The sequence below is a fragment of the Desmodus rotundus genome, chromosome 8 (assembly GCF_022682495.2).
Source record: "Desmodus rotundus isolate HL8 chromosome 8, HLdesRot8A.1, whole genome shotgun sequence".
NCBI lineage: Eukaryota > Metazoa > Chordata > Mammalia > Chiroptera > Phyllostomidae > Desmodus > Desmodus rotundus.
Genome location: NC_071394.1, coordinates 97,054,341 through 97,079,327, shown reverse-complemented (window position 1 = coordinate 97,079,327; position 24,987 = coordinate 97,054,341). Strand labels below are relative to the sequence as shown.

The 24,987-nt window shown below is 42.1% G+C and overlaps 1 protein-coding gene across 1 annotated transcript in view; it reads right to left on the bottom strand.

Annotated features, from left to right (window-relative positions):
• MKRN2 (makorin ring finger protein 2) overlaps positions 1-22,875 on the bottom strand; it is a 43,090-nt gene extending 20,215 nt beyond the window's left edge. Inside the window, exon 1 of the mRNA XM_024556428.4 lies at positions 22,736-22,875. Coding sequence (XP_024412196.1) covers positions 22,736-22,761 — 26 coding nt within the window. The 5' untranslated portion in view covers positions 22,762-22,875. The remainder of the gene's footprint in view (positions 1-22,735) is intronic.
• Between the last annotated feature and the right edge of the window lie 2,112 nt (positions 22,876-24,987).

The following is a 24,987-nucleotide window of genomic DNA, read 5'->3' as shown; positions in this document are numbered from 1 at the left end:
AGAGAAACATCGATTGGCTGCTTCCTGCATGGACCCCAACTGGGAATCAAACCTGTGACCTTTTGGTGCACAGGAAGATGCTCCAACCAACTGAGCCACACTGGATGGGCAAGTCTTAAGGAATTATAGTCCTGGATGGTATGGCTCAGTGGAATGAGTGCTGGCTTGCAAACCGAAAGGTCGCTGGTTTGATTCCCACTCAGGGCACACACCTGGGTTGCGGGCCGGGGCCCCAGGTGGAGGCGTGTGAGAAGCAACCACACACTGATGTTCCTCTCCCTCTTTATCCCTCCTTTCCCCTCTCTAAAAACAGATAGATAAAATTATAAAAAATTATAAATACTAATACTGGCGAGGGTATGGTTAAAAAACACATCTAAAAATGCTCAGTACAGTAACCTATCACACAGTAGGTGCTCTCAAAAGTGCAGGTCTTATTAAAGCCCAGTGAAGAACACTGACAAACTGACAGCCACGCGTACGCACAGTGCTCAGACACATCAGGGGTAATGTCATGGTGAAGGTCATACCAAGCCGAGTCTGCAAAATGGAGGGGGTGTCAGTGGGTGAGAAGAGTATGTTCCGGAAGAGAAGACAGCAAGAAAAAAGGCAGGGAAGGGAGTCATGGGGAGGGGTGGGGACAGGAGTACCCTAATTGTGCTCCAAGACACCTCGGTCTCAGCTGTAATGTTGATTAAGTGTGAATTCAAGATGAGACAAAAGGCCCACAGTCAGCTAGGAAACCATGGTCTGGTCTTTCTCAGAGATTTAAAACAGACGGCAGGAGAGGAACGGTTATGAGTGTCTTGTCATATAGAAAACTGTTTACTTTTATTAAACACACCCCTTCCCAGGTTTTTTCCAGAAAAAGCCACTTGAGTTACAGTGTGGAAGGACAGATTATAGAGGACTGAAAAATGTAGGTGAGGAGCCTATTAGGAGGTTGCTTTGGAAAGAAGCTTTATCTGTGAACTATGTGGTAAAAAATACAATATGGGAAACTTCACACACACAAAAGTAAACGGAATGGTAGAATGCACTCAGCATGTACCAGCACCAGCGCTCACGTCATCAATGCAGGACCGATCCTGCGTGACCACCCCCCCCCCCCCGCCATGTGATTTTAACAATTTTTCTTTCTTATAAGAGGGATAACTGACATATCCCTTGAATGAAGACCTTTGGGCAAGAGGCCTCCCCACCCCGAGTATATTATGAAAAACATACAAAATGAGAATACGAAAGACCTGATGAGTAACTGTACATCATCACTCCAGCACTTTCACTTCCTGACCGTCTCACTTAACCGTAACAACTCTGAGGAGTGTTACTACTGCGCCCGCGGTGCAAACAGGAGAGCTCACGTTCAGAGAGGTCTGATGACTTTCAGAAGATCTAACTGCTAGGTAGCGGACCCCAGCTCTGGTCTTCTCAGATAGCCCTGACCTTTCCCCACAAAACTGACTCCCCTGTCACTCTGCCTTGTCTATAATGGGTCTGCTGTGTAAGACACTGCACCCCATCTTTCCCTGCACTAAATAGTTACAATCCACCTTCCTTCATGAGCGAGTCCTGACTGGCCCAAGAAGCCTTCTCACCCCTCCAGCCCAGTGTGCTTTCCCTCCTCCACTCCCCCCAGACTCACTGCTGGCAATCAGCGGTACGAAGCTTCCCAGTCTGGGGCTCCTGAACACAGTCAGGAACATCTGGTCACTAATGAAGAATGTGGGGGAATAACTTCAGGAAGGCTGAGCTGGAACATCACTAAATGCCACTAAATACAGAAAGCCTAAACCTAACCATCATATGGTTCTGCCGGCAACTGGGAAAAGGATGCAAACGGAGGCAGGGAACAGTCTCTAAGGAAGGCGAGGAAGACCCAAGAGGCCCAGATTGCCCTTTCCAGGGAAGGGGTGCTAGAGGACACGAGCGACGTCCATGCTGCACATCGGTACCACGAGCGGGGATGGGAGGGTGCCTCCGCTAGAGGCTGTAAGATTTGAAGACTTCCCATCCCTCCTTGCTCACCAAGCATACTTCTTTCTTCACCTGTTCATCTCCCCCAAAGCAGAGGAAGCGGTGATTGGGACCTGACAATTTCCCTTCTTCCAGGAAAATTATAAAAGCGTGTTCTAGTTTTTATGGCAGTCTCTCCTGAATTTGGCTAGCAGGAGCTACCTCTAAGTACACCAACAGATCAAATTTCTAAGCCTACAAAGATGAGAACTGGACCCTGTGACTTAAGTGACTATTCTGAGGTGATGCCCTATAGTCTTTTCTGGGTGATCAGCTAGGCTTTTCCCAGGCAACACCCCCTTGGAGGTCTTCTTCTAGATCAGAGACTGTACATTAACTTGCTGTAAGTCTGCTGTAGGTAAAGAAAGGGAGGGAAAGAAGGAGTGAGGCAGGAAGGAAAGGACACAGAGCCTGACGAACTAAGGGTATTCTTTGTTAAAAACCTAAGAGGAGCCTGGTCAAGATGGCAGAGCAGGTAAACGCTGTGATCGCCTCCTCCCATGACCACATCAAAATTACAACTAAATTATGGCCCATCATTGAGAATCACCTGAAAGGTAGGCAAACAGAAGTCCCATAACTAAGGAAATACAGAAGAAGCTACCATGAGGCTGGCAGAAGGGGTGGAGATGCAGAACAGGGAGATCCCACACCTATGGTGTGCTAGTTAAGTACTGGGAGGGATGTCCTGACTGTAGAGGCCCCCGTGCGGAGCAAGGGGTCAAAGCCCCACACAGGGCTCCCCAGGCCAGGACACCAGTGCCAAGAAGTAGTGTCCCCATAACATCCGGCTGGGATTATGCCAGCAAGGATTATGCCCAAGTAAGACAGAGAGCTGCTGGAGATCTAGGAGCTCCTTATGAAGGGGCCATCCACTGACTCACTCACTCACAAACTCTAAGCCCCAGTCCTGGGGCAGGCGCTCAAAACACACCAGGGACACAGGAGGAGAAACTAAACAGACCAGCTTCAGGGTGAGGGCAGGAGGAGCAGGGGTCAGGATAGCTCTCTCCCTGGTGGAAGTGCTGGCAGGCACCATTGTTCCTTTGTTAAAGTCTCCCCCCACCCGGTCAGTGCCAAATGTGAGGTCTTCGGTAACTTGGCCGACACTGTCTGCCCTGCCCTGGTGATGCTGCCACTCAACTCACGTACCCAGCCCCAGCCACGTTCAGCATCTTTTCCACATAAGTAACCTGCCTGAATTTGTACCGTGGGCTTTCCCCAAACCCCACAAAGGTCCACAAGCCCCAAACAAGCAGCATTTGGCCTTGCTGTGGCCTGTACCTCTTACTAAGCAGGCCCAAGCCCAACACAAGTGGTGACCGACTCAACATGCACTGCAGTTCCCATCAGATGGCCTCGAACTTGGCATAAAGGTAGCCGGTCTGGGCTTTGAATGTGCTGCAACTAAGTGGCCACAGCTTGGCACAAATGATGCTTGGCCTTGAGACGGGATAGTTAGATGTCAGGAGAATTATTTTGACAAATGGGAAAACAAACTGAGAAAGATGGTTAGACAAATGGGGCCAATTTGAGCAATTGTTTACAGCCAGCTAGTAAACAGCCAGATCTCATCTTCCCTAACCAAGGACACTTGAGACCAAATGGTTTACGTTTCTCTTCCCTAACCAGAGAGTAAATAGCTTAAATCACCCTGGGCAGGGAGATAAGATAAGAGAGTCCCAATTATGCCATCTGTGCCAGCTAAACCCAAGGACAGATGAAGGGAATACATAACAAAACACCCAATCAGAACCAAACAAGTCCAAGAGAGAGGTAAGGCTGACCAGGAAATGACCCTGGTCCCTCCATGCACTCATTGTGGCACTTCAGCATATTAAAGAACACACCTGGAAAGCTGATGAATATTCTGCTGAGACCCTCCCCTAGGACCTTCCCTGGGATCCCCACCTTTACAAAACAGGTAAGAACACTCAAAACGAACCCAGAACACGCTCTCCTTGGAACACACTGGTGCCCCTACTTTTCCTGGGCGTTACCTTTTACTTTCTTTCTCCTAAACTCTTAAGGGTCCCCATGAGACATGCAACCAGGGGAGCAGTGGGCATGGCAGCTTATCCCAAGCCAACTCTCTGAACCTGTCTCAAAAGTCAGCTTTCTCTGACTTTTCGGTGAGCTGACAGCAGCCCTGCTTTGGCTCACTTCTGTCACTGTGACTTTCACTTCTCAGTGAGTTCATGCAGCCCAGCATGACTCACTTCTTCCCTTTAACATTTCTAGAGGGCCAAAGCAGAGCACCACCTAGGCACTCTCTTGTTGCTTCTTCTATCCTAAGCCACTTTGTTTCACCGTCCTCAGCTTTAATAAGCATATTCTCAAAATCACCTGGACTTGTATTGTCAAGTCTTCCTTGCACAGAGTCAAGAACCCACACACTAACCAGCCGGCCCAAGGCAGATCCACTGTGGGCCTGGTCCCTTTCAGGGACAGCTTCAGCTCACATCAGTGCCCACCAAAGGGACCAAAGCATGGTACAAGTGGCAGCTGGCATCAGTTTGCAGCATAACCTCTCCCAAGAGCCTTCAAGCCAAACAAAAGTGGCAGCTGCCTTTGGCCTGTACTGGAGGCCCCCCCAAGAGGCTCCAGAACCAACACTCCCAGTGGCTGGCTTCACACCACACCAGAGCACCAACCAATGAGCTCCACAAATGAAACACCTGAAGGGCAGACTTGGCTGACAAAAGGGCCTGCTAGAGTTACTCCAGATCCATGGGATCAGTCCAGGGCCTGAAAGCTTATCTGCTGTAATCAGGGCCAGCTCTCAGAGCCCATGAGGCTGAGGGTCAACCCCACCCACAGACATGCCAACAGCAATGAAGGGCAATTTATATGTACTAAGTGAAATGGAGACAAGCAACCTACCAAATACAAAATTCACTGGTTAAACCACTGGTTAAAAGGATGCTCGATAAACTTAGAGGAAGAATAGATGAACTCGTGAGAACTTCAATAAAAGATAAAACACCCAACCAGAACAGCAAAAAGAAAAAGGAATTTTAAAAAATGAGGCTAGTTTAAGGGACCTTTGGAACAACAGCAAGGGGAACAACATTCACATCATAATGGTACCAAAAAGACAAGACAGCAAGGGACCGAAAGCTAATTTAAAGAAATAATGACTGAAAATTTCTCCAACTTGGCAAAGGAAATAGACATACAAGTCCAGGAAGTGCAGAGAGCCCCAAACAAGACAGACTCAAAGAGGCCCATACCAACACACCATAATTAAAATGCAAAGGTTCAAGACAAACTGAGAATCCTAAAAGCAGCAAGAGAAAAGCTGTTAGTTACCAATAAGAGAGCTCCTATAAGACTGCCAACTAATTTCTCAACAGAAACTTTTCAGGCCAGAAGGGACTAGCAAGAAATATTAAAAGAGATGAAAAGCAAGGACCTACAACCAAGATTACTCTACCTAGCACCACTATCATTTAGAATCAAAGTAAAGATAAAGAGCTTCCCAGACCCCCCCCCCCCAAAAAAAAAGCTAAAAGAGGTCAATCACCATTAAACCTGTATTATAAGAAATGTTAAAGGGGCTTCTTTAAGAAAACAAGATGAAACATGTAAATAAAAAATATATATCCAAGATGGCAGAGGAGTAAGTGGAAGCCACACTAACCTCGTCCCAGGATCAATCTGGAATTACAACTAAATTATAGAGAAATCACCATGAATAAACAACTGAATACTAGCTGGAGAGAAGCCTAATTACCAAGGACAGAGAGAAGAAACCACTTCACCACCACGAGACTGGCAGGGAGTGCAGAGGGCTGGAAGGTGGCAGCTAAACTGCTGGAGGGCTATTTCAGCAGCCAGGGGGTTCCCCCTGAGAAGTGTGGGGTCCAAACCCCAAGCTGGACTTCCCAGCCTATAGCACCAGAGCCAGAATGGAACCCAGATAAAATCCAGATGTAAAAAGCATCAGGGTTTCTGTCTGCCAGGGAGAGATGGCTGGACATGCAGAGAGCCTCTTAAAGGGTCAATGCACAAAATTTCATTTGTAGCCACTTACCCTGGGCTCTGGCAGAGGGATGGCAGAGTGGACTAGAGACACCTGAGGAAAGTCTGTGACGGGTGGCTCTGGGGAGAGAACTGATGGAACAGCCACCAGGATCCCTGTGCTGAGTCCCCATGCCACAGAAGCCATCTTTCTAAGGCAAACCACTCCTCTCCAAGTGGCATCAGCCTGAGGGGAAGCAATAAGCACGCCCACAGGGATTACTCTGCCCCACCCTGTAGAGCTTAAGCCTTGATTAGTTTAACAGCAGAATAGTTTAACAGCTAAGACAGAAAATACAAAGCAGCCAAAATGGGAAGATAAAGAAACAGACCCCAAATGAAAGAACAAAAGAATTCTCCAGAAGAACTAGATGAAATGGAGGCAAGCAATTTATCAGATAGAGAGTTTATATAGTGATGATTATAAGGATACTCAACAACATGAAAAAACGATAAAGGACCATAGAAAAGAACCAGTCAGAACTAAAGGACCAGAAAAAAGGACCAGTCAGAACTAAAGAATGCAGTATCTGTAATAAATAATATACTGAAAGGAGTAAACAGTAGGTCAGATGAAATAGAATATTGAATAAGTGACTTGGAAGGCAAGGTAGAAATATATACCCAGGCAAAGCAGCAAAAAGAAAAACTAAAAAATAATGAGGAGAGCTTAAGAAACATTTTGGACAACATGAAGTGTAACAACATCTGCATCATGGGATTACCAGGAGAAGAGAGTGAGCAAAGGACCAAGAACCTATTTGAAGAAATAATGACCGAAAACTTCCCTAATCTGGTGAAGGAAAAAGACACACAAATCCAGGAACCTCAGAGAGTCCCAAACAAGTTGGATCCAAAGACACCTACACTGAGACATGTCATAATTAAAAAGACAAGGCTTAAAGACAAGGAGACAACCCTAAAAGCCACAAGAAAAATGCAGGCATTTACCTATAAGGGAGCACCAATTAGAATGGCATCTGACTACCCAACAGAAACATTTCAGGACAGAAGTGAGCAGTGTGAAATATTCAAGGTGATGAAAAGCAAGGACCTATAACGAAGCATCCTTTCTCCAGCAAGGCCATCATTTAAAATCGAAGGAGAATAAGGAGCTTCCCAGACAAGAAAAAGCTAAAGCAGTTTGTTAACACGAAACCAGTACCACAACAAATGGCTTGCTTTAAAGGCCTGCTTTAAAAAGAAGAAAAAAGAGAAAGAAAAATAACACTGAGGAAAAGTGTAACCATAAATTGTCACTACATACATATCTATCAGTAATCACCTTAAATGTAAATGACTTACTTAAATGTTCCAACCAAAAGAGGGCAGGGTAGCTGAATGGGTAAGAAAACAAGACCCATATATATGCTGCCTCCAAAAGATCCATCTCATATCAAAAGATACACACAGACTAAAAGTAAAGGAGTGGAAAAAGATATTTCATGCAAATGGAAAAGAAAAAAAAAACTGGGGTAGCAGTACTTATATAAGACAAAATAGACTTTAAAACCAAGAGTATAGTAAGACACAAAGAAGGACACTACATAATGATAAAGGGAACAATCCGACAAGAGGATATGACCCTAGTAAACATTTATGCCCAACACAGGAAACACCTAAATATGTGAAGCAAATCTTGATGGACATAAAAGGAGACAGACAGAAATGTAGTCATAGTTGGGGATTTTAACACCCCATTGACTTCAATGGAGAGATCTTCCAGGCAGAAAATCAACAAGGAGACAGGGGCCTTAAATGACATACTAGATCAAATGGATTTAGCTGATATCTTTAGAGCATTTTACCCCAAAGCAGCAGAACATACATACTTTTCAAGTGCACATGGGACGTTTTCTAGCATAGACCACGTGTTAGGACACAAAACAAGTCCCAATAAATTTAAGGCTGAAATCATTATCAAGCATCTTCTCTGACCACAATGCTATGAAACTAAAAATCAATCACAAGAACACAGAAAAACATGCAAACACATGGAAGCTAAATAATGTTATTAAACAATGAATAGGTCAACAAAGCCCAAAGTGAAGTAAGGAAATAAAAAAGATCAGAGCAGAAACAAATAAGTAAAAAAAAAAATGATATAAAAGATAAATCCAAGAGCTAGGTTTTTGAAAAGATAAACAAGATTGACAAACCTTTAACCAGACTCATCAAGAGAAAAGGACCTCCAAAAATAATACCTGAAATGAAAGCAGAGAAATAACAACTGAAACCTTACAAAGGACTGTAAGAAAATATTATGAACAACCATATGCCAATAAACTGGACAACCTGGACAAAACGGATACATTCCTAGAAACAGTCTTTCAAAACTCAATCAGGGAGAATCAAAGAATCTGAACAGACAGATTACACCTAGTGAAATTGAAGCAGTAATCAAAAGATTCCCAACAAACAAAAGCCCTGGACCACATGGATTCACAGGGAAATTTTACCAAATATTCCAAGAAGAACTAACACCCCCCCCTTCTCCAACTATTTCATAAAATTCAAGAAGAAGGAAGGCTCCCAAACTCATTTTATGATGCCAGCATTATCCTAATTTCAAAACCCGATAAAGACACTAGAAAGAAAGAATATTAGAGGCCAATATCCCTGATGAACGTAGATGCTAAAATCCTCAATAAGTACAAGCAAACTGAATACAGCAATGCATCAAAAAGCTCATACACCATGAGCAAGTGAGATTTATTTTGGGAATGCATGGTTGGTACAACATTCAGAAATCAGTAAATGTGACTCATGTAAGCAAGGTGAAGGATAAAAACCACATGATCATATCAACAGAGGCAGAAAAAGCATTTGATAAAATCCAGCATACATTTATGATAAAAACTCAGCAAAGTGAAAATAAAAGGGACATATCTAAACATAATAAAGGCCATATATGACAAACCCACTGCCAGCATCATACTCAGTGGGCAAAAACTACAAGCATTTCCCCTAAGATTGGGAACAAGACAGGGAAGTCTGCTTTCACTTCTCTTATTCAGCATAGTACTGGAATCCTAGCCACAGCAATCAGACAAGAAGAAGAAATAAAATGCATCCAAATTAGAAAGGAAGTCGTAAACTGTCTTTATTTGCAGATGACATGATACTGTAAATAGAGAACCCCAAAGATTCCACAAAGAAACTACTAGAACTGACAAATGAATTCAGCAAAGTAGGATACAAAATTAATATCCAGAAATCAGTTGCATTTTTATATGCCAATAACAAACTAACAGAAAGGGAATTTAAGAAAACAATCCCATTCACAATTGCTTCAAAAAGAATAAAATACTTGGAATAAACCTAACCAAGGGTGTAAAAGACCTGTACTTGGAAAATAAGACACTGAAGAAGATACAGATAAATGGAAGCACATACCGTGTTCATGGATAGGAAGAATTAACATCATTAAAATGTCCATACTACCCAAAGCAATCTATAGATTCAACGCAATTCCTATCAAGATTCCAAAGACATTATTTCACAGAACTAGAACAAATATTTCAAAAATTTATATGGAGCCACAAAGGCCCCACGTAACAACAGTGATCTTGAGAAAGAAGAACAAAGGTAGAGGAATCACGCTACCTAATATCATACTATATTACAATGCCTTAGTAATCAAAACAGCTTGGTATTAGCATAAAACAGACACATGGATCAATGGAACAGAACAGAGAGCCCAAGAATAAACCCACACCTTTATAATCAATTAATATTCGACAGAGGAACCAAGCACATACAATGGGCCAAAAATAGTTTACTCAATAAACGGTGTTGGGAAAACTGGACAGATACATGCATAAAAATGAAACTAGACCACCTTCGTACACAACACACAAGAATTCAAAATCGATCAAAGACTGAAATGTTAGACCTGAAATCATAAAAATCCTAGGAGAAAACAGGCAGCAAAATCTTGGACATTGCTTGTAGCAATTTTTTATCAGATATATTTTTTCAGGCAAGGGGAAAAAAAGAAAAAAATAAACAGATGGGACTACATCAAACTAAAAAGTTTCTGCAAAGCAAAGGATTTCATCAACAAAATAAAAAGACAACCCACAGAATGGGAGAACATATTTGCTGATATATCTGATAAGGGGTTAATTTACAAAATTTATAAAGTACTTACAAAACTCAACAGCAAAAGAACACCCCAATTAAAAAATGGCCAAAAGACGTAAACAGACGCTTCTCCAAGGAGGACATACAGATGGCCAACAGACATGGAAAAATGCTCCATGTCACTAATCATCAGAGAAATGCAAATGAAAACCATAATGTGACACCATCTCACACCTGTCAGAATGGCCTATCATCAATAAATCAACAAACAACAAGTACTGGCGAGGATGTGGGGAAAGGGGAACCCTTTTGCATTGTTGGTGGGAATGCAGACTGGTGCAGCCACTGTGGCAAGCAGTATGGAGATACCTCAAAAAATTAAAAATGGATCTGCTTTTTGACCCAGAGATCCCACTCCTGGGAAGATATCTGAAAGAATCCAAAACACTAATTCGAAAGAACAAAAGCTCCCTTATATTCATTGCAGTATTATCTACAATCACCAAGATATGGAATTAGCCCAAGTGTCCATTAATAGATGAGTGGATAAAATAACTATGGGGCATTTACACAATGGAATTCTACCTGGCCGTAAAAAGAGAGTATTTTACCCTTTGCAACAGAATGGACCAACCTAGAGAACATTATGCTAAGTGAAATAAGCCAGAGAAAGACAAATACCATATGATTTCATTCATATGTAGAATCTAATGAGTGAACTGAATTAACATGGAAAATGTGGACAGACTCATAGATGGAGAGCAAGATGACAACTAGTTGGGGACGGGGGTGAAGTTAGGGTGTGGAGGGATTGAGCAAAAAGGAAAGACTCATTGACATAGACAACAGTGTGGTGATTACTGGTGGGGGCGGGGGAGGTTAGGGGGTATAAGGAGACTGAATGGTAATGGGGAAAAAAATACAATAAAACTTAAAAATAGCCCTGGCTGGTGTGGCTCAGTGGACTGAGTGCCAGCCTGCAGATCCAAAGGTTGGCAGTCCAGTTCCCAGTCGGGGAACACATCTGGGTTGTAGACCAGTTGTGGGCATGTGAGAGGGAACTGATCGATGTACCTCCCACACACTGATAATCTTTCTCTCCCTCCCTCCCTCTAAAAGTAAATAAGTAAATCTTAAAAAAAAAGAAATCAGAGTAGACATAAACAAAAGTCTAGAAAAAAAACAAAAGATCAATGAAACTAAGCTTGTTCTTTGAAAAGACAAACAGAATCGATAAACCTTTAGCACGACTCATCAAGAAAAAAAGAAAGGGGGCCCAAATAAATTCAGAAAAGAAGTGACAATCAACACCACAGAAATACAAAGGATTGTAAGAAAATACCATGAGCAATTATATATCAACAAATTAGACAACCTGTAAGAATTGAAGAAATTTCTAGATATACACAAGACTAAATCAGGAAGAAACAGAAAATCTGAACAGACCAATAACTACTAACTAAATCAAGTCACCAATCAAAAACTCCCCACAAACAAAAGTCCCAGACCACGTGGCTTCACAAGTGAATTTCACTATACTCTAAGAAGAATTAATATCTATCCTTCTTAAACTATTCCAAAAAACTGAAGAGGAGGAAAGGTTTCTGAACTTGTTTTATAAGGCCGGTATTACTCTGATACCAAAATCAGATGAAGACACCACAAGAAAAAGGAGAAAATTATAGGTCAATACCCCTGATCAATAACATGTTAAAATCCTCAAAAAAAATAAACCAAATTCAGCAATACATTAAAAAAAACCATACACCATGACTAAGTGAAGGTTATTCTTGGATGCAAGATTGGTTCAATATCTGCAAGTCAACATAATACACCATATAAACAAAATGAAGACAAAAATCAATAAGGAAAAAGTTTTTGACAAAATCCAATATATATTTATGATAAAAACTCTCAGCAAAGTGGAGATAGAAGGAACACACCTCCAACATAATAAAGGCCATATATGACAAACCCATAGCTAACATCATACTCAACAGTTAAAAGCTGAAATGCTCTGACTGGTGTGGCTCAGTAGGTTAAGTGCCAGCCTGTGAATGGAAAGGATGCTGGTTTAATTCCCAGTCAGGGCACATGCCTGGGTTGCGGGCCAGGTCCCTGGCTGGTGACATGCGGGAGGCAACCAGCTGTTTCTCTCCTTTTCTTCCTACCCTCTATTCCCCTCTCTGTAAAAAGGAAATAAATAAAATCTTAAAAAAAAAACAACCCTGAAAGTTTTTCTTTTGGATAAGGAACAAGATAAGAATGTCCACTTTCACCACTCTTATTCAACATAGTACTGAACTCCTAGCCACAGCCACCAGACAAAAACAAAAAATATAAATAAAAGGCATCAAAATTGAAAAGAAATTTAACTTATTATTTGCAAATGACATACTAGAGAGAGAGAACCCTAAAGATTCCACCAAAACAACCAATAGAATAAGTGAATTCAATAAAGCAGCATGATACAAAATTACTAATTCAAAATTGGTTCCATTTCTTTTTATACCAATAATGAACTATCAGAAAGAAATTTAGAAAACAATCCCATTTACAATTCTATCAAAAAGAATAAAATAGCTAGGAATAAATTCAACCAATTAGGTAAAAGACCTGTAACTGGAAAACTAAGAAAGTAAGGAAACTGAAGATACAGATAATGCAAGACATAGGTGCTCATGGACGGGAAAAATTAACATCATTAAATGTCCTTACTACCTAAAACAATCTGCAGAGTCAATGCAATCTCTATCAAAATACCAATGGCATCTTTCACAGAAGTGAAGCAAGTAATCCTAAAATTCATATGGAACCACAAAAGATGCTAAATAACCAACACAATGTATCATGCTACTTGATTTCAAACTACACTTCAAACTACACAAAACAGCCTGGTATTGACATAAAAGCAGACGTGCAGATCAATGGAACACAATAAACAGCCCATAAATAAACCCATGCCTATACAGTCAAATCTCTGACAAAGAAGGCAAGTATATACAATGCGGTAAAGACAGTCTCTTCATAAATATTATTAAAGAACTGGACAGAGCCCTGGCTGGTGTGGCTCAGTGGATTGAGTGCCAGCCTGTGAATCAAAGGGTCACCAGTTTGATTCCCAGTCAGGGAAACATGCCTGGGCTGTGGGCCAGGTCCCCAGTAGGGGTGTGCGAGGGCAACCACACACTGATGTTTCTTTCCCTCTCTTTCTCCCTCCCTCCCCGTCTAAAAATAAATAAATCTTAAAAAAACAAACAAACAAAAAAACTGGACAGAGACATGCAAAAAATGAAACGACCACTTTCTTACATTATATACAAGAATAAACTAAAAATGATTGAAGACTTAAATGTAAGATCTGAAACCATAAAAGCGGAAGAGAACATAGGTAAACTCTTTGACACTTTTCTTAGCGATGCAGGGGTTGACAAAAGTAGGTTTACAGTTGTGAGTACACAAAACACAATTTATTCCTGTATTATTATTTATTGATTATTGTATTATTTTCCAATGAACTGTAAACCTATTTTTGCCCATCCCTGTATTTTTTTGGATATATCCCCCAGGCAAGGGAAATTGGGGGGCGGGGGGAGGAAGGAAGGAAGGAAGGGAGGGAGGGAGGGAGGGAGAGAGGGAGGAAGAAATGGGACTATACCAAACCAGAAAGGTTTTGCACAGCACAGAAAGCCATCAACAAAACAAAAAGACAACTTACTGAATGGGAGACTATATTTGCCAAAAAGACATCCAATACGGAGTTAATATCCAAAATTTGTAAAGAACTCATACAACTCAACACCAAAAATAAAATAAACAATCTAATTAAAAAATGAGCAGAGGACCTCAAAAGATACTTCTCCAAAGAGGACATACAGATGACTAATAGACATATGAAAAGATGCTCAACATCACTAACCTTCAGGGGAATGCAAATTAAAAAATTAACATCACCATGACATATCACGTCATACCTGTCAGAATGGCTATCATCAATAAATCATCAGAAACCAATGGGGGCGAAGATGAGGAGAAAAGGGTCTGTCAATGTGCACTGTTGATGGGATCTCAAACTAGTACAGCCACTATAGAAAACAGTATGAAGGTTCCTCAAAAAATTAAAAATATAGCCCTTGCTTGGCATGGCTCAGTGGATTGAGTGCCAGCCTGCAAACCAAAAGGTCGCAGGTTTGCCTGGGTTGCAGGCCAGGTCCCCCGTTGGGGGTGTGTGAGAGGCAACCAGTCGATGTATCTCTCACACACTGATGTCTCTCTCCCTCTCCTTCTTCCTCCCTTCCACTCTCTGTATAAAGTAAATACATAAAATCTTAAAAAAAAAACCCAAAAAACTAAAAAATGCAATTAAAAATATAACTACCACATGACCCAGCAATTCCACTTCTGGGTATTTAGCTGAAGAAACCCAAACACTAATTTGAAAAGACATACGCACCCCTATATCTTTGATTCTTCGACTCATCGTCTGTGGGATGGATGAAAAGGGTGAAGGGATTAAGAATTACAAAAAAGCAGGGATGTAAAGTACAGCGTAGAGAATATAGCCAATAATATTGTAATAACTACGTATGGCATCAGATGGCTACTAGATTTATCAGGTTCATCACTCTGGAAGGTATATAAATATTTAATTACTATGTTGTACACCTGAAACTAATATAATATTGTACAATTGTAATTGAAAAAGTTAAAAAAATAGAAACTCTAGGTGCTTTATAAAAAAGGCCTATACCAAAGGCCTTTTAATTCACAATACTGATTCTAACTGTGCAGAACATAGTTAACATGTAAGGTCTAGCCTGCTATCCTTAGAAGGGCATGCCTGCAAGGCTGGCCCCTGCCCAGCATCTGGAACTTGGCTGGTAAACAGTTCTCTGCAGTGATATAAAATTTCCCCAAGTGGTAAGACTAGCTACGGTGTCTTAACTACACAATGTGGTTAATGTTAAACATCTGCTCTCTTTCTGGGACTCTAGAATTTTGGTAGATGCTAAGTAGAGAGTAACCAGCTTGGGCAATGAATCTCTAATGGGCTTCCCAGGACACATTGCTGCATTTTAGTTGCTGGGGGCAAAGCACGCTGTGTGATTTTTTATGGGAGGGAGTAAAGGCGGAAGCCTGCACACAGGCTCCTCCAGATGCTGCCCATGTCTTTTTCCCTTGTGATCCAACTGTGACTCCTTACTCCATCACTGTAATAAATCTCAGCCCCGAGGACTGAGGGTCTTCCTGTGGGTCTTCCCAGCTAATCTCTGGATGCAGAGGTGGTGGGTCCTGGACACACAAATGTATTATACTTCTAAAGTTTGATAATTCTTTGTGGCAAATGCTACTCAAAACCAAGACTGCAATACTATTTCAGTTGTCCTCAAATATGGTAATCGTTGATGTTAAAAGGTATAAAAGTTTAAAAAAAAATCAGTGCCAAGAACCAAGTCTGAATGACAAATACTGGTTTTAAGTGTGCAGAAAATAATTAACAAGGCAGGTATCAGGATTAGTAAACTCATAAATACTGGAAGAAAACAGGCTCAAAGTGGCTATATAAACAGTTCCACAAAAGTGAGATCTTACAAATACTTCATTAATGGTTTCTATTGGAGGAACTAGACAAGGTTTCCTGGAAAAAAACCCAAAAAAACCAGGGACGGAGACAACCAGAAGTCCTCTCCCAGATACTATCTGCCAACCAGGCATGTAAGAGGAAAGGTTTTTAGCACTGGTCATACAAGATTCCTTTTATGATTCTACCATTACATCCCATAAGTCATATTCAGAAATTCTGCCTTCCAAATTGCATTCACTAATTATCTTTCCCATTAATAAGACAAATATTTAACCACCAACCAGAGTTTCTAGTTAGAGTTGCCTCTTACTAAACTGGTGACTTCGTGCAAGCCATTTCACTTCTGTAAGTGACTGTGATCAAATTTAAAGAGGTTCAAAAATAACTTCTGGGCCACCATCACTGCCTTTAAGAAAAGTGAGTGTGCAATGAGTATTATGTAGGAGGTGAAGCCAGCCTGGTCTTATTTCTGTAGCGTACGTCACCATTTCCACTCCCCAGAGACAAACACCAAACTACCTAGAGCACATCCTGCTTCACCTTTGGGGCATTTTTGTCAACCACTTATGTCAACCATCCCTCCCATCTATGTTGTACTAAACTTAATCTGGGCCTCTTTCACATTATACTTTGTAGTGAATTTCCACCTGCCTCCTCTTCCTAATGGCCAAACCACCCATCCCTTCTGTCTTCCTCAGAGACGTGAACTGGGGCAGAGGATGGGGGCAGGGTAGTATGAGGGCCGGGAAGTACATAGCTGGAGACCTAAAAAAAGTAGGGAGATTCTTTCTGGGGGATACTCCAAAGAGGCCTGTTATTCTGGGGTTCAGCTGGTACGGCTATTATATGATGTAAGGTGTATCAGTTCACTACTAGCCACAGAACTGCCAGCAGCTGTAGCTGTTGCTGAAAAACCAGAATCAACCTGGTTTCTTGCAGGCCTTCTAGTGGTGCGTGTCTTGAGCAATGTGGGGAACCACCCTGTCTGGTTTCAGAAGCTGTACACCCCCCCCCCAAAAAAAAACACTGAGTGAGAGACCTTGGGACCATAAGCCACTAAGGAGACAAAGCTTATCTCCCTGGCAGGGGCACTGCCTTTGCCCCTTTTACTTTACCCTGCTTGGCCCCAAGCCTGACCAGTTAGCCAATGACAGGTAAGATTCCTCAAGGGAGGGATGAGCTAAGACAGGGAAGGACTTGGGGAGCTATAGAAAAAGGGGGTGATGGACCCTTGCCCCTCAGCTTTGACATAGCCTGAATCCTCATTCTGTCTGCAAGAAGTCTCCTAATCTCTTGGCTGCCTTACTTCCCCAGCCTGACTTAAGCCTGACACAATGACAGGGCAGGTTCCCCAGGGTGATCAGGCCTAAGAAAGAATACATAAAACCCTGTGAAACCTGCTTTGCTAAGAATGCCCTCAATTTTCTGATAAGGGTCCAAGCATGAAATGAGTTTGTTTCCCAAAGTTTTACAGCCCTTTAGCTAAATGACCCTGACTCAGAATAAGCCCTCAGAGTTCTTTGTATGTTATCTATTGTTTGATCCTTACTGCCTGACAATGATTGATGAGCTTTACCTGCATTCCTGTGCAAATTGAACCGAATAAAGGCCCACTGAGGAAAAGATTCCTGGCCCTTCTCCTTCGAGAGATGGGCCACCTTTCCTCCCCAAGCAGATCACGTCTTGGTAGACTTATACTCATCCGTGGTGCCAGGAGTGCCCTGCGGGCGGAGCCCCCACCCCCTGCCCAGAGCAAAACACTTTCACAAATCATCCCCATGTAGATGGGTAATTTGCATTCTCCCTGTCATCTTTCTTTATATTTTCCTACACATTTTTCCCAGGCTTAAATTTCTGGCTGTAACTATTGCAAAGACATTCGTCAAGAGGGAAGAGAGCTAATGCTAGGCATGGTGGTAGTGTACTAGAAGCAGGGATGAAATACAGTGAGGTGATTAAGTTAAGACTTTAAAGTCAGACAGCTTGCTATGTAACCTTGAACAAATTATTTAAATCTCTAAGCCTCAGTTTCCCCATCTGTAATATGATTACAATAATTGTACTTCATAGATTTCTGTGATAGACTGTGAGGTTACCTTAGACAGTGCATGTAAGTGCTTAGCTTAACACACTGTAAATGCTCCAAGATGGTTTACTGTTATTAACGTCTTAGCCAACCCTGCTGGTTAGGCATTACTATCCCCCTTTTACAGATGAGGAAACTGTGGCACAGGTGGTTGGCATGATCAGAATCCAGAACTGGCCAACTCCAGAGCTCAAGTTCTTCCCACCACTCACTGGCCAATATGCCCCATGTTTTGTGACTTTCAAAGAATCCAAAACTCTAGGCTTGACTCTCTCAGGACACTGAAATTCTAGGTCTTCTACTAGTAATAAGACAAAGAAACTTGAGGACAAAAAAAAAAAATGGGTTATCAAGCTATAATAAAGGCCTGCATCAGTGCTTTGAGACAGATTGAAAGACAGGAAACTGTTAGGAAGGTGAATCAGTAAAAATGATCCCCATGATATTCTGGACAGAGTGCCATGCCAAGGAATCGGAGAGGTGACCAACAACACAACTGTGAGCCACCACTCTTGCCATTCCAGACAATAAACATATAGAGTGTCTTTGTCATTAAGTTGGGAGATTCTAGCACTTCACATCTACCTCTTGGAGAGATATGTGTATTAGAATGAGTGTGTAACGGGGTGCTGAGCTGGAGGTACCCTCAAGTGGAGAAAACCCTTACAGCTATCACTTGGAGGATGAGGGAAGCAGAGCAGGGCCACTGAGAGCTACTTTGTATATCTGAAGAACTTGGCCAGTGTTTTAATAACGTTAAAAAGCTGTGCCAGCACTTGGAGCCAGGGAGAAGGGCATGACTCTAACCCGGGATGCAGTGTAGCAGGAGTGGGCTTCCTATATCTGTAAGAACAGCTTGGAGGCAGCTTCTGCATCACAGGGCGATGCTTGCCCAGACTAATAATGGCAGCCAAAAAAGACAGATGAAACCAGACTACTGGCAGGTGGAATCCAGTGTAGTATAAGTCAAAATGGAGTTATGGCCCTGGCTGGTGTGTCTCAGTGGATTGAGCCCGGGCCTGCGAACCAAAGGGTCGCTGGTTCAATTCTCAGCCAGGGCACATGCCTGGGTTGCGGACCAGGTCCCCAGTAGGGATGTGTGAGAGACAACCACACTTTGATGTTTCTCTTCCTCTCTTCTTCCCTTCCCCTCTCTCTAAAAATAAATTAATAAATCTTAAAAAAGGAAAGTAGGGTTATGGAGGAAAATCTGCGCTGGGATTTAAACACAGGTGCAGCAGCCATGCTGGGGACCTTTTTTTACCATGTGGTTTGGGTGCAAAGAGGGGGCTCTCTTGACCACCTGGATTATAAAGCAAGAAAGCCGGATGTAGCAGCCCTGCAGAGCTCTCTCTTGGCCATGCAGTTTGAAAGGATGCAAAAGGATTCCCAGCTCATCATAAAGATGCAGTTTTGAATTAAGAATGGGTTCCTAGCCGGGCTACGACTTCTATTTTCTTTTCCTGAGATACAGTACCCCTGACTGGCCTGGTTTGGCAAAGGGAGGCAGGACTCTGTGTGTGTGTGTGTGTGTGTACTTTAAAGGGATTTTGGAATTTAATAGCGACATTCCACCATTACTCTAAACCTGTATAACTTTTGAATAAACATTCCTTTCCTTTTTACCAAACTATGGCACTGAAAGCCACAATTCCTACCAGCGGTGGGCAAAAAGAACCAAGAGTAACAAGACCCCCAGGGGCGGAAGCGGGGTTGGTTCTATAACAGTATCTAGTGCTCAACATGGGGCAGATAATTGCCATGGCAGACCGATACCCTCAGGTATGGGAAAGTAAGACTAAGGTAACAAGACTCCCCAGGGGCGGGGGTGGGGTGGGGTCTGTAATAGGAGCAAAACTAACACTGTCCTGCTGCCATTCAGTGTAAGCATGTACATCGCATTCCACAGCCAGGAACATAAAGCAAAAAACACTTTGCACCCTGAGATAAACCAAAGACAACTGTTTTGGTCCGGTCCACCAAGTAAATCATACTTTGAACATTTCCTGTAAGCTCTAATGTCTGGAAATAAGACTTTAGTGAATAAGATAATAAACAGAGAAAAGCCCTTCCACCATGAATGTACTAATGTAAACTCGGTACTCTTGGTAATATTGCAGGGTTTGTTTGTTTGTTTTTTCATTTAAATATGTGCTTTGTTTTTGTTTGGCCAGGAAGTCCTTACTAGGGCTGATTCCTTCACACCCCTTTGGCAAGTGAACTTCCTTTTTGCATGTTTTCCTTTCATATGAGCATATTGAAAGCTTTGAAAATTCCTGCAATAAAGAAATTTTCATTTAGTATTTCCCAAACTATTATTTGGAGGCCATACAGTCTACAAGAACATGAACTATGATGCCACAGCTCTGCCACCTGGAAGCTAAATGACGTTGGGCAATCACTTCAATGCTGGGGCTCAATTGCATGATCTATGGAACAGTCCTGATTGGTGGATTACAAGCAATATGGCTGGTAGAGCAACCAGCACATTGTAACCCCCCCCCAACAAAATTGGTTTGTACTTAAATAGAAGTGATCCCTTCCCAACATTCCAACCCACTCTTCGTTTATGTGCAACAACATCCTGCAGGACACCCCTGCCTGGGAAACGCGGATTAAAGCTTTCAGGTCAGGCCACCTCCTGGTGCAGGAGGAGGTGGATTTAAATTCTTGTTCCTGCAGTTAGATGTGACGCTTGGGACAAGTTTCAAGTCTTTCTGAGTATAAGATTTCCATATCTGTGAAACTGGATACTATACAGAGTTGAAATTCAATTATAAAGCATTATATAAATGTGCATTGTATTGTGGACCCATCTTAGGGGGAGTAGCCAGAATCTGCTCCAGTCCTCAATGACTAAGAAATTGCTCCAACAGGGTCCTGGCTGGTGTGGCTCAGTTGGCTGGAGCATCCTCCAGTGAACCAAAAGGTCACAGGTTAGATTTCCAGTTAGGGCATATACCTAGGTTGTGGGTTCCATCCCTGGTTGAGGTGCGTATGAAAGGCAACCAACTGATATTTCTCTCTCACATCAATGTTTCTCTGCCTCTCTCTCTCCCTTTCCCTCTCTAAAATCAATGAGCATGTTGTTGGGTAAGGATAAGAAAAATAAAAAATAAAAATAAATATGTGATTAAAGAAAATTTTTTTAAATTGTATTCCTTTCCATTACCAATTAACCCCCTTATTCCTCCCTGCCCCCGGAGGTGAAGTTTTTTTAAAAAAGAAATTGTTCCAAGAGGGGTTTAAATGAAATATAAACGAAGCCACTTTAAAATAGAGTTGGAGCTGCCATTCCAGAGGAATTGCCTTGCAGGTCTTATGCCTCAAGCTTCAGTAATGTTAAAACAGGGCAAAATAACCTTTACTGGGCCTAAAGCAACACTGCATCCCAAAGAAGTTTGCAAGGATACCAAGAAAGCAGATATGACTATGGATTTAAACTTTTAAACACTGTTTAGAACTAGTACCACTAGCTTATCTGCATCAACAAACATGCCTTCCTCCTATAGATGTAACTGTTCCCCTTCCCTTTCTCCTAAATACCCCTTGTCTTTGTTTCCTAAATGAAACATTATTTGGGGTTCTGCCTGAATTGGTGCTTCCCGAATAGCAATCCTTCTTTTTTTAAATCTCAAATGCTTATTGCCTCTCACTCTGAAAAGCCTTGTAATTTCAGGTTAATGGGGGAAATTTTATAAAAATGGAAACAAACACACATGTCTTCACAAAAGACTTTCCAGAATAAGTAACCTTGTACAAGTCTTTCCTACAGAGGAAAGTGCACATTTCTGACAATTGCTTAACATGGGCCACATGGGCCTTGGATAAAATTGATTGAACAGTTAATATATACTAAGGCTAACAGAAAACTTTTTACATAATCACTTCTAAATTATTCATACTAATGAAGAGAAATAACAACAAAGGATACTTAAATACATAAACTATTACATAATCAAGTTAAATTTTATTTTTAAAGCAATATTTCCCAAACAGGTTTTATTGAAATCAATTATTAAAATAAAATTTGTACTTTCCCAGTATCCATTCAATAAGATTAGGATCCCAATACAGGTAAGCCACAAGCTTACCAAGGAATGAGGGTGTTACACAACCAAGCTATTTCTATTTCACAGGAGCAGACACTTGTAGCCATCCGGTTTTGAACCTTCTACAAGCATCCATCCATTACCGCCATATTTCTCCACAAAGTACGAGCATCACTTACCTCTCCCAGTCTGTTTCCTGCACTGTAAAATGGGAATTGCATCTGCCTAATTGTGTTATTGTGAAGTCTAGAGACAATGAATATAAATGGCTTGGAAATATTCGGAGCACTTAAACCTTCGGTAAATCCTACCTGCCATTATTTTCCTCAAAACAATGCTTAGTTGCTTATTCTCTGTTAAGTGTAGGTTACACAGGACTTCTTCAAACTCTGAGGAAATTAAGGCCCCTTTCGGGCCTCAGCTTCTTTGAGGCCCTTATCATCGATTAACCACCTACTCCTGCGTCGCATCCCCGTTTGTAAACGTCCTTTCAGCGTACTCTTAGTCAACTCCAAATCTCCTTTTCCAGCTCAACTGCAAGTACCAAGAGCCCTTCTCCATAGGCCTCAGCACCCTGCACGGCCCTGTTTAGCACGTCCTTCCAACCCACAGGGACCACGCTTCAAAGTCGCAGCACAGCCCCCGCCCTTGCCTCATCCAGGGTCTGGGCTGTTAAAACGCCGCCACACACCGCGGGGTTCCCGGCTCCGGCCACAGCGCTGGCTCCACCTAGAAAAGACGGACCGCGAACGGCTGAACCACTTTCCACGAATCCGCTCCAGCCTCAGTTTCCCTGGAGATAACACTGAACGCACAGGTCACCGAGAGCCCGGGGGAAAGGCCGTAAATGGCCCGATGCTCTCGGACCCCGCGGAGCCGCACACTAACCTGCAAGTAACCTGCTTGGTGCTCATGGTGGCAGGGCTACCGGGCCGAGGTCGAGCCGCAACGTCGCGCTCCCACCGCAGCCTCCCGCTCTTACCGCCTCCGCGTAGCCTCGGCCCTGCCCCTCCCCCCTGAACGCGTCACGCCGGCGCACACCGCCCCCTCGCGTGTGGCACCTTTGTAGCGCCGGCCGGAAACCTTGTCGCCGTCACAATTGGTTCCGCCCCGGAGTTGAGGTGGGGCCGACCCCCAATCCCCGCACTCCTTGTTTCGCATTTCCAAGCCTAGTGGGCAGGGCGTAGTTACCACCCTAGTTTTGCCAGTTTTATCCCGTGTCCCTGCCATCTGGTAGTTCCTACGGGTTTGCCCATCTTCAAGAGCATTCTTTAGCGACCACTCGCACCCCTACAATCACTTCACCCCTCCTGAGACTAATCTCCCGCCTGTGCTGTGAGCATCTTGATCCCAAATACTCTACCTACACTCCCTGGGCCCCTTTCTCGCGCCCTGTCTCAACTGTTCTCGCCAGACCTCGCCTCCCAAGTAAGGAATTATTTAATCCTCTCCCAATTGCTAGTTTTACAAAATCTCTACTTCCATCCCAAATTTCAGTCATTTTCTTTCCAGGCATTCCTCTACTGTTTGTCTTCCATTTCCTGTTGTGGAAACCGAAAAGATATTCTTGACTCTTTCTCTGGTTCTCTGTATCCTGCAGATCCTGCTCTCCACTGCATCCTGTTGTCTCCACTTCTACCTTCTCGGGTCCCCAGTCTCAACAACCATCATTCCTTGCCTGGGCCCATGCAATGAATGGCCTCTTAACTGCTCTTCTGGCTTCTGCCCTCTTCTGATCTGTTGTTACACAAAACCTATTTTTGAAATGTAAATCGGATCATGTCATTAACTTCCTTTAACCCTTTCAATGGTTTCCCGTTGCTATTTATTGTAAAAAATTCTTTTTAAAATTTGTAATCATAACTATTAAGTTATTGAGATAACTATAGCAAAGTGCACAGAACATATGTATACACTCATGAAATCACCACCCGGATCAAAGATCTTTATCAGTACCTCAGAGGACTCCCTTATGCCCCTTCCCAATCAGTATCTCCCGAAGAAAACTGTTACTCTCCTTCTGTCATGGCAAATGAGATTGTTCTTCACCTTGATACAAATGAAATAATTCAGTATGTCCTCTTTGCCTTCTTCTGACCAACATTATATCTGTGAGATCTATTCATGCTGTAAGAACAAGATGTAGCCGAGTGTTGATCTATACATATTGTACAGAACAACAACACTTGTATGCTGTTCTTTTACTTTGCTGTAAAAATATTGTCTTCCAGTGAATGAGCACAGTATATTCTTGTAATTAGAACTTTTGAAAGTTCTCTCACAAACTTAGGAATACATTGGCAAATTTGTAGTTTTCAGTATATAGGCCTTTTGACAACTTTTATTAGAAGCATTGCTGGATATCTACTTGGTTTTTTTGGATGCTATTTTAAATGATATTTTAAAAAATGTCCTAATTGTTGGTTGTTTCATGCTAAATTCATGTATTTATTCTAATGTTTTGTTTGCTGATTGTTTTGAATTTTCTATACACACAATCATGCCATCAGCAAATAATGACAATTTTACTTCATTTTCAATCATTATATCCTTTTTTCTTTTTCTGGTCTTAATGCACTACCTTCGGTGTATTAAGAGACCCTTTGGTGTAACCTTATATAGAAGTGATAATAGTGGACATGCTAGTCTTGTTTCTGAATTCAGGGAAATTATTTAATATTTCACCATTAATTAAAAAGTTTGCTCCGGGGTGTTTGAAGCTATCCATTATCAAATTAAGGAAGTTTCTTTCTCTCCAAAGTTTAAATCCTCTCTTTCCCATCTATTGAGAAAACTGTACTGCTTTATTCTGCTAGTGTTATTCTGCTTGAATTATATTATTGATTTTTTTAATGTTAAGTCAACCTTGAATTCCTCAGATATACCCCATTTGGCATGATTATTATTCTTTCTATAAATCATTAGATTCTATCTGTTAATAACTGTGTTTAGGATTTCTGCATCCTTGGTCACGAGAGATAGTGGTCTGCGGTGTAGCTTCATTGTAATGTCCGTGTCGGGCTTGGGTATCTGAGATACACATAAAATGAGTTTAGACATCTTCCTTCTTTTCTATTCTCTGGAAAAATCTGTGTAATGTAGGTATTGATTTTTTTTCCTAAATGTTTGGAAAAATTTAC